Genomic DNA, 10,532 nt, shown 5'->3' on the forward strand with positions numbered 1-10,532 from the left:
CTTTCTCTTGGCAATAAAAGCAAATTGACTCTTTTGGAACATGACATGGAACTACTTTAGACATTGCCTTTCTCTTATGATCAAACCTTTCGATCATAGCATGTCTTTTGTTGTCATTGTCTATATCCATAGAGGTCTTGAAGGCAGATTCACCAATCAACTTTGCTTTTCTATTGCGCCAAACCATTGCTGATTCGGCAGCAATAAGCATATAGGTGAGATCTATAAGGGTCACGTCGCGGTTTATCATATAGTACTTTGTTACGAACTCACTATATGAGTTAGGAAGTGACTGAAGAACCCAATCAATAGCCATTTCCTCACAGACAATGGATCCCAACATTCTTAACCTATCAATGTGTGACTTCATCCCTAGGACGTGTGCACACACCGACTTTCCTTCTTTATGTTTACTTTCCAAAAGGGCTTGAGTGATCTAGAACTTTTCAAGCCTTTGAACTTGTGGGTTAAGGAGAATAATTGGAGGAGGTGGAGGAAGTGAAGCATGATTTCTTGTTCCTCGATCGAATCGTGGAATATCATCTTCATGTGGAAAGCTTGTTCCACGGGATTTGGGAAGACCATAGTTGTCGAACTTTGACATCTACAAAACGGGAGAAAATGAATTCAAGTTAGTTGATTGATTGAGTTCTTAGTAAATCACCCAAATGAGATACTAAGGCTAGGACCCAACACAATATTCTACAACTCGGGAGAGGGATGCCGTAACCCAAATTGCAGAATATTTGAAGGTAAGTGAATGACGATTCACTAATTTCCACCATGAAAAACGAAAAAGAAATTTAAGTTTTAAATCTATGAAAACTCCTAGATCCTATGAGATTCATTGAACATTTCAATGACATGTTTAAATCTCGATATGCCCCTCTTGTTTGTGATTGGGATGCCGAGGACCACAAAGCGGGTGTGAATAACCATGCAAACTACATGGTGCCCTCACATGTTATAGTCACCTATTCGATGTGCTGGTAAACCACACACGCTCCACCGAACTATGACAAACATTGAGTCACCCTTTGCTACCTTTGCTTAGAACCATTTAGTGTGCCAGTAAACCTCACACGCTCCATTAACATCTTCGCAAGGGCACAAAGTGTAATTTCATGGAATTGCATCAATTCACTTTGCCTAAGTAACTAAGATTGGGAATTTGAAAAACATTTAGTTACTTTAGTAATTCATTATACTTATAATGGAAGGTTTCGTCCTATCCTACCCGTTCGGCTAACAACCCTCCACTAGTCAAGAGTGCGGTGGGTAAGAGTGGATACCCATTCAATCGCCATTTTATAGGCAATTTCCTTAAACACCCCTTATAGACCAGCTTCGTGAATGAGGCCTACTAACGGTAAGACTGACTTTTACTCATACATATATAATGTTAGACTTTTAATGTTATATATATAGTATAAGGTATATTTTACACTTTTAAAATACTAGGTGGTTTAATTTAACAATTATACTTTTAATTCAATTAAATTGTTAACCTAAACTTTTATGGATTTATTAAACCTATTTTAATTATACACATTAATTAATTAATAAAACCATAAGGGTGTGATTTGAACTTTTTCAAAACTATACTAGAGTTTTAGAATTTAACATTCCTAATTAAACTTTTAATCAACTTTTAAATTCCAAAACCTGAGGGCAAGTTTTGAAACATTTCAACACATTAGGGTTTAGAATTTAAATATACATCAAAATTAAACCATTTAATCAAAATTTAAATTCCAAAACTTGAGGGCAAGTTTTGAAACCTTTTTCAAAACATTAGGGTTTCAACTATTTAAATTTCAAAACAACAAAACTTTTGGGTTTAAATTTAAACTATGAAACCTAAAGGGATTAATTTGAAACTATTCCAAACTTTGTCAAGAATATTCTAGATCACATAGTTCAAATAAGACAATTAACTATAATTGGTGGTTATCTAATTAGATCTAGTTCAAATTCTTGCAAGATAATGATCAAATAATTTCCATAACTTAACATATATCAAATAAGGTAACAATTATCTAATTAGATGACCAAAATCTTTTATTTTGACAAGGATAATCATAAGGGATTAACAAAATTTGAATTTTATTAAGTTTAAACAATTATGGCAATTATCCAAAGTCAAAATAGGTAAAAATCCCGAAAATCCGCCTGTCTGACAGCTAAACTCGCCGAGTCCCCTTATGGACTCGCCGAGTAGGGGCCTACTCGCCGAGTCCACAATGGGACTCGCCGAGTACATCAGGCAGGAGGCAAAAAACGATTTTTTCAAGCATGAACAAATTAACAAGGCATCAATACAATAGAAACCAATCAAGGCTCTGATACCACTGATGGGTTTTGGTCATAAGACATCCTATGTGCTCATACAAACCCTAATGCTTGGATCTAGGTTTCTCTATTGTACATGCTTTGAATCCAAGAATATAAACCCTAATTCTAGCATATGGAAATCGATATTAACATATAATTAGGTTTATGATATTACCTTGATTGTTATGTAGTAATAACAATCCTAATTCCTCCTTGAATTGACTTTGGAAGGCTTAGAGTCACAAGTGTCACTCCTCTAATGGCTCACAAACACCATAAGCAAGAGGATGAAGAGGAGAGAGGATGGAGGCTGCCAAAACCGTGTGAAAACCCTAGCAAGATGCTTAGCCACATTTTTTTTTGTCCTCAAGGGATCTATATATAGTGAGGCAATTAGGGTTATCTAACATGGAAACCCTAATTTGGATGCTTAAGCCCTAAGCAACCCATGGAGCCCTTTCCATAAGGCCTTGGACGATTTCATATGGGCTTCCCCCATAGAATTCGTCCACCTTATGATATAAGGCAATCTATGGCCCAAATTGCAATTATCTTATAATTACAATTCCAGTCCCTTAAGTTTAATTAATCTCTTTTAGTCACAAAACTAATTACCAATTAATTATTGACTAATATTAATTAAACAATATGATTTCTCCTTTAATATATTATTCTCATAATATATTAATAAATCATATTTAATCCTTTCTCTCCATAATTCATCCTATCAAGTTGCTTTGGTGAAGGCAACCCAAAAGGACCATGCACCATCGGGTCAAGTACATACCAAAATAGTTATCGACTTAGACACTAATCCAACAATAAAAAGACCAAAAATATGATCGTTTTTGGATGCAGGTTACAAAAAGGTTTCGCAAAGGAATGAAGCTTCATGAGTATCGTTGAAAACACCAAATTTACTCAAAATGGGGAAGACAAACATGGAACTCATATTGTTTAATGATTTATACAACAACATGAAACGTCAATTGGAAAAGCGGAGAAAGTGATGAAGTGATTTTGAAGAAAGCTCTAAAAGTGTACCAAAAAGAAAACAAGAAGGCTTTCAAATGTATAAACTTTTTGAATCTCGTGAAAGATAACAAGAAATAGCAAGTGAGCAAAACATCCGAACAACATATCGATATTGGTTCAAACGATCAAGAACATCCGAATCCGACCACACTACATCCTAGGGGTGTTCGTTTGGATGGATCGGTTTGATCCGATCCAATTAAGTAAATCCAAATTGATTTCGGTTTTCAAAACATGGATCCAAATTGTCCAAACTAAATTCAAATCCAATCCGATCCGATCCAATTACAATTCGGTTGGATCAGTTTTTATAATTCGGTTTTCAAAAACCGAAACATTTTAAAACGACATATAATAATAATATTACCCAACTTTACACAAGAAGCAAAAACAAATCATTTAGTTGTGATTTGAAATTTATAAACAACTAATAAGAATATATATTATAGTTAAATATTTTATAAATACAAAACTTTCGAGAGAAAATGAATATTAATGTTTTTTTTATTGGGTGAAACGTTTTAAACCTATTTGAAAAAATAAATTACAAAATTAATAAATAATTATATATATATATATATATATATATATATATATATATATATATATATATATATATATATAAGAAATGTTTATTCGGTTTTTTTGGACTATTCGGTCCTTATTTTATAAACCAAAACCAATCCGAAATCCAAAATACTAATTCGGTTTTGTTGGAAAACCAATCCAAAAATCCGAATATCCGAACCAAATAGTCCAATCCAAATTGTCCAATTAGATAATTCGGTTTTATTCGAATAGTGAACAGCCCTACTACATCCGATGCTCGTGTTGGTTTCGACCTCAACAATGATGTACCTATTCAAGTTTGACCACATTCCTTACCAATGGGAATGGACAAAACAAAAAAGCAAAGGCAAAGGCAAAAGACTCAAATTCTTGAAAGAAATCGGGGACGCCATGAAGGATAGAAAAGAAAGAATTGACAAAATTTTATAAATTGCTTCTGAAAGAGAGCTTCAGAAACAAAGGGATAGTAACATGATGATACTAATGATAGACACATCGAACATGACCGATGAGGAGCTTTAAGTTATTATGACGATGAAAGCCGACATCCAAAAATGTTATGATAAGGAGGTAGATTTAAGATTGTAGGTTTTAATCGTTCGATGTGTTTTTTTTTTCAAGTTTGTAGCATTTTTTTAATGCTATGTTATGTTTTTTTTAATTAATGCAATATAATGTTTTTATTTTTATTTTGAACTAATAAAATATTATATATTTTTTAAATAAAAATGAAATTTTTATTTAAATTTAATTATTAAAAAAATGTGACACAATGAATCACACTCCCTCCGCCTAACAAATCTTAAACAACTTTTAATCTTTGATGAAGTAATGAACACGTACATAACAACATTTAAGATTCTAAGTACATGGTGAAAAAACTCTAGGTATTGTTTTAAGTAATTTTTCCCTGAAATAGAAGCTTATTAAGTGGGGGTAAGAACAGTTGGCACGTGCGATTTGGGTATTAGTAAACAACAACAGTACACCACTTTTTCTTCTGCACGACATACGAAGAAGCCAAGAATTTGTCATGATGAAACTATACACACCAACGACAAGAACCAAAGAAGAAATCAAAACCCATTCATCCCAATATCTTTCCTCCTCCTCTCTCTCTTTCTCTCTCTAAAACCCTTCTTCTAATACCAATCCATGTGACATTCTGTTTTCGACCCAGAATCATCAGCATCCAACACCCTCTGCAGATTCTCCCACACATTCTCTTCTTTTTAAGGTTTCATTTAACTTGTATGTGCGTGGGTGTACACCAATCAGGCTTCTTTTCATCCATTCTTTCTCCTTTTTGTATGTAGAAAAATGGGTGAAAGATTCTTGTCAGTGACTCCCTCTGATAGAGCTCTTGAACAGGTCCATGTTCTAATCTTTTTTTTTTCGTTGTTCTTGTAGTTAATCTTGATGAATGTTGTGCCGATTATGCTTATTTTCTTTCAAAATTCAGTGTTTATCTCACTTGGTGTTCATCTTTTTTTGTTTTTCAGTCTGTGATTCATTTCCATTAGAAAAAGATCCAATTTTTACCTCAATGTGTGTTTGATTTCTTCATCTTTAGGTCATATGTCATGGTTCTTGAAAATCTTTTGGTAAAAAGAAGCCTTTTCATGCTTAATTACCTCCAATTTTTCAAAATTTACCTAATGGGTGTTCAATTTTTGTTGCGTTTAAGTGGGTTTCCAAAAAATCTACCAAAAATGAAAACCTTTATTTGCTTAATTACCTCCAAAATTTTACTTTTTTCCTCAATGGGTGTAAGATATTTTCAAAATCTAGCTTTATAATACTATTAGTCTCTGTTTGCTTCTGTCAATTTTCATTGACTTCACAAGCACCCCATGAGACCATTTTCCTTTTAGTTGTAAAGATGCCATGAAAAGATACTCGAATCCAAAGGTCCAATCATACCCAGTGATGTTGACACTCAAAAAGTTCAAACTTGTGGATGAAATCGCATATGAAATGCTCCATATTCTTCCTGAAACTTTAACTATTTAAATCGATTTCTGAAGACGAAATCAATAAATTGGGTTTCAATTATCGAACTTAATAACATAATTTAGTAACAAAAATCTTTAATTCATTTCAGGCGATCGTGGCTTTAAAGAAAGGGGCGTATATATTGAAATACGGTCGAAGAGGAAAACCCAAACTATGCCCATTCAGGCTATCAACGGTATACTTTTTGAGAAATAATATTATATGTTCTTGAATTATTTTCGTTAAATTCTATGATAATTAAATGTAATTTTATTTTATTTTTTATTAAATTTCGTGTCCAATTTGGGGTTTCAGGATGAAAGAACTTTAATGTGGTTTTGCGGCAATGAAGAAAAAAAACTGCAACTAAGCTCTGTTACGAGCATTGTTCGTGGCCATGGAACTGTAAGTATTTAAAGTAAAAAAAAAAGTATTTTTTTTATCAATTTTAATTCAAATTATTCATTCATGATTTTGTAATTATGATAAATTGCAGAGGAAACTTCAACCAGAAAGAGAATGTCATTCGTTTTCGCTGATATACATGAACAACCAAGCTCAATGCTCTCTTGATCTGGTAAGTTTGACTTATTATTCAACAATTTTTCAGTTCTTGACTTTCAAATATTTCGATTGATGACTAATTAATCAACATTTTTGTTTTGTATTCTTGTTTCGCAGATATGCAAGGATAAAATGCAAGCAGATTCATGGTTTTTAGGCCTAAAAGCTTTGATATCAAGGTGCGAAGATTTCAGACACCCTGAAAACCAAAGAGTAGCGCAAAGTTGTATAAACAGTCCTTCTAGTTTCATCAGAAGAAAATACAATCTGGGTATTTCAAAAGAAACCACCAAAATGTCTCAGGTTTTTTATACTCAAGATTTTCAAATTTTATAAAACTTATGAACAATTTGAGTGATGAATAAGTGAATAACGAGTAATCGTTTGGTTAATTTTGAAGGTGAGAAGCGTGTGTGCAAGCCCAGTTCCATCGATGATATCCGATCCATGTTTCTCTGATGGACTTTCACTTTCATCTGATAGTTTTTATTCAAGATCAAGTTTATCAAGTACACAGAACTTTCCAGAAGGTTTAGCCCCATATTCACCTTGCATGAAAACCGAAGAACCCAAAAAGAACCCGAAAACAATTACCCGGTTTGGTGCACCTGTTGTTCTACCTCGAGAACAATCGGACCCACAAAGAACAAAATTGAACGATGTTTTAATATGGGGAGAAGGTGTTGAAAATGGCGTCTTGGGTGGTGGTGGTGATAACATGGTCAACACGGTCAATGGTCACCGAAACCAATCACAAATAGATGCGTTGTTACCGAAAGTTCTTGATTCAGTAAGTATGTTAGATGTCGAGAAGATATCATTGGCTGGAAAACATGGTGTTTTAGTGACAAAACAGGGTGAGGTATTCTGCTGGGGTGAAGGACAATCGGGCAGGCTCGGGCATTCCCTGAGCTGCCCGAAAGAAGTTGAATCCCTTCATTCCCTTGGATCCCGTGTGAAATCGGTTTCTTGTAGCGAGTATCAAACATCCGCCCTAACATTTTCTGGTGAGCTCTACACGTGGGGTGACAACACCTCCGGTCAAGGTCAAAGTAGCCGGTGGCTCCCCCGCCGGATCTCCGGCGTACTAGACGGAATCACCATATCAAAAGTTGCTTGTGGAGAATGGCACACTGCAATTGTTTCAACTTCCGGTCAACTATTTACATTTGGAGACGGGACTTTCGGTGTTCTAGGTCACGGAAACTATCAAAGTTTGACCGAACCGAAACAAGTTGACTCGCTCGCCGGACTTCGTGTGAAATCGGTCGCGTGTGGGCCATGGCACACGGCGGCGGTGGTCGCGTTGATCACCGGACCACCCAAATCAAGTTCTCCGGCGGGAAAGATGTTCACTTGGGGTGACGTGGATAAAGGAAGATTAGGTCATGGTGATCATAACTCTAAACTCAAACCTACATGTGTTGTTTCTCTAATCGATCATGATTTTGTTCAAGTATCTTGTGGAAGAATGTTAACCGTTGGTTTAACGAGTACGGGTGCGGTTTTCACAATCGGAAGCTCGGTTCACGGGCAATTAGGAAACCCTATGGCTAGGGAAAACTCAATAACCCTAGTTCAAGGAAAGTTGAAGTTCGAATTTGTTCGGGAAATAGCTACGGGTTCGTATCATGTTGCGGTTTTAACATCTAAAGGAAGTGTTTACACATGGGGTAAAGGAGCAAATGGGCAATTAGGGTTAGGTGATACGGAGGATCGAAGCTCACCGACTTTAGTTGAGGCTTTGAGAAATCGACAAGTGGAAAGCATCACTTGTGGGTCCGGCTCGACCGCTGCGGTTTGCGTACACGAACCGATAACTTGCGGGCTCGAACAATCGGGTTGTCGAGGTTGCAGTACGGAGTTCGGGTTCATGAAGAAAAGACACAATTGTTACAATTGTGGTCTCTTGTTTTGCAGTGTATGTACAAGTAACAAGAGTAAGAACGCGTGTTTGGCACCTAATGAGAACAAGTCTTTTCGGGTTTGTGATTCTTGCTTTAAGGGTCTTGAACGGAGTAGTTTGAATTCGGGTCAAATTGTGAAGATTGAAGATCTTACTCCAAGACCATTATTGATTAAAACATTTTCTGAAGAAACGGATGATCAATATACGGGAACTCCATATAAAACAGGTTTGGATTTGAACTCGTGTTCTTCATTGATGAATCAAACACCAAGATGGGGACAAGTTTCTTCACCCGCATCTTTTAGAAAGCATTGTAAAGAAGAGTCATCTTCGAGTGTTGATTCTCGTATTCCGGGTCGTGTAAACAAGAACCCGCAAAGTGTTGAGAAGACCACAAAACGTAATGGAGCCAAAGAAGTCATTAAGGCGTTGACATCAAGGGTAATCTTTTATCCATGTAATGGAGACATAGTGTCACAAATTCCAATGTGGATTGGGCTTTTTGTAGTCATTGTACTTTTTACGACAGCTACCTAGTGGGTCACTATCTACCCGATTTACATCTAACATGATAATCTTGGGATAAGGGAGTGCAATTAAAGGGTTGTTGGAAGAATAACCCTTTCGTAGATACAATAATATCCTTTTTTTAATCGACTTATTTCAAATTGATGGTAATTATTTGTTTATTTTTTGCAGCTACATTTAATGTCTCCAAGAGCTTTTATGCGAAAACCAACAAAAGCTCATGTCGATACACCACAAACAAGTGTTACTAGTGTGCCATGTGACATTGAGGTCAAAGACCTCATTGATCCATGTGAATCGGCTCGTGTCCCGACTATGCACAACGATGCATGTGTTCTCGGTGGTGACTTGAGACCATCTGATGAACCGGTTGTTACACCAATAGTTTCTGGACAAGTTAACAAAGTAAAGCAAAAACACGAATGGATGGAACAATATCAACCGGGTGTTTACATCACATTCATCATGTTGACAACCGGTCAAAAAGGGATAAAGCGAGTCCGATTCAGGTACTTTTCATTAGTTTCTGATACTACGGTTAGGTTAGCCTTGGCATTAGGGTCAGCTTTTTTGTTAAGAAAGTAGTCAGTTTTCTTAACAAGAAAGCACTATCGTGCAGAATGCACGCTAGCGTCAACTTTCTTGTTAAGAAAATTGATCCTTGGTGCACTGTCGTGACACTAGGTCAACTTTCTTGTTAAGAAAGTTGACCCTTGGTGCACCGTACACACTAGGGTTAGTCTTGGTGCACCATCTTAGAAACAACTTTTTTTAAGCAATCTTTGAGTTTTGTATTTATTTATTTTTGTAGTAGAAAAGTGTTTAAGGAAAGGGAAGCTGAGAAGTGGTGGGAAGATAACCAGCAAAAAGTATATGACAACTACAATGTTGATGGCTACATAAACTCATATTAGGTTTTAATCAAAAGGGGTTAAAATGAAAATGGTAACGTTGATCGGGTCATATTAACAGCAGTGATACGTGATGTTGTATGATTTTTGTGGAGAAATATCGGTATAGAAATTTATGTTTGGCATCTGTACGCCATATATAAGTTGCATTTGGTGAGCTACCACGACATTTTACAAGAAATCATCATATTACAAGAAAACCAAAATAGTGAAAGACATGATCATAAAAGTTAGCCCACAGAAACATGTAAATTGTAGTACATTAATTCAAATTTGAAATAAAAACATCATAAAAAGCTGAAAAAATTCCAAACACGAGAAGGGCCCTCGTAAATCAGTCAATGCTTCAAATATATTCATACCACAGGGCCCATTCCATTACTATTTGCAACCAAACAAAGAACAAAACCACACTTAAACTTTAGCAATAACTTTCATATATTTAAAATTAAAGAATGTAGTGTAACTTGAATTCTAGAATATTACCTTTTCTAAAAAAAATAAAAAAATAAATAAACAATTCCTAGTACATTTCAACAAGAGGAAGCACGACATTCAATGTGACATTGATCCAAAATTCTACTATCAAGACTAAAGTTTCTATATCGGATCTGACATCAAAATGCATCGTGAACAAATTTTGTAAAAGTTTTTGGGTTTAATTTTATTGGCAAAATTTAAGTCAG

General features: G+C 35.4%; 1 protein-coding gene across 2 annotated transcripts; it reads left to right on the forward strand.

The window, feature by feature from the left end:
• The first annotated feature begins 4,952 nt into the window (after positions 1-4,952).
• LOC111912088 (PH, RCC1 and FYVE domains-containing protein 1) lies at positions 4,953-9,971 on the forward strand. Of its 2 annotated transcripts, none has more exons than XM_023907832.3 (8): positions 4,953-5,310; positions 6,044-6,130; positions 6,250-6,339; positions 6,431-6,511; positions 6,616-6,801; positions 6,899-8,848; positions 9,107-9,444; positions 9,750-9,971. In XM_023907832.3, exons 1-8 carry the CDS (start codon positions 5,260-5,262, stop codon positions 9,847-9,849), a joined length of 2,883 nt encoding a protein of 960 aa, XP_023763600.1. In that variant the 5' UTR covers positions 4,953-5,259; the 3' UTR covers positions 9,850-9,971. The 2 variants fall into 2 exon arrangements, with proteins under 2 accessions (XP_023763600.1, XP_023763599.1); XM_023907831.3 differs by having other exon boundaries at positions 4,956-5,310; positions 9,747-9,971.
• Positions 9,972-10,532: the final 561 nt, after the last annotated feature.

The sequence above is a fragment of the Lactuca sativa genome, chromosome 3 (genome assembly GCF_002870075.4).
Source record: "Lactuca sativa cultivar Salinas chromosome 3, Lsat_Salinas_v11, whole genome shotgun sequence".
NCBI classification, from domain to species: Eukaryota; Viridiplantae; Streptophyta; class Magnoliopsida; order Asterales; family Asteraceae; genus Lactuca; species Lactuca sativa.

What these genes read in the sequence shown, in the direction of transcription:
- LOC111912088 (XM_023907831.3), top strand. Translation starts at nt 5,260, where the DNA reads ATGGGTGAAAGATTCTTGTCAGTGACTCCCTCTGATAGAGCTCTTGAA. An exon ending in AAACCACCAAAATGTCTCAG is followed by an intron (nt 6,802 to 6,898) that starts GTTTTTTATACT and finishes TTAATTTTGAAG; the next exon opens with GTGAGAAGCGTGTGTGCAAG. An exon ending in TTAAGGCGTTGACATCAAGG is followed by an intron (nt 8,849 to 9,106) that starts GTAATCTTTTAT and finishes TATTTTTTGCAG; the next exon opens with CTACATTTAATGTCTCCAAG.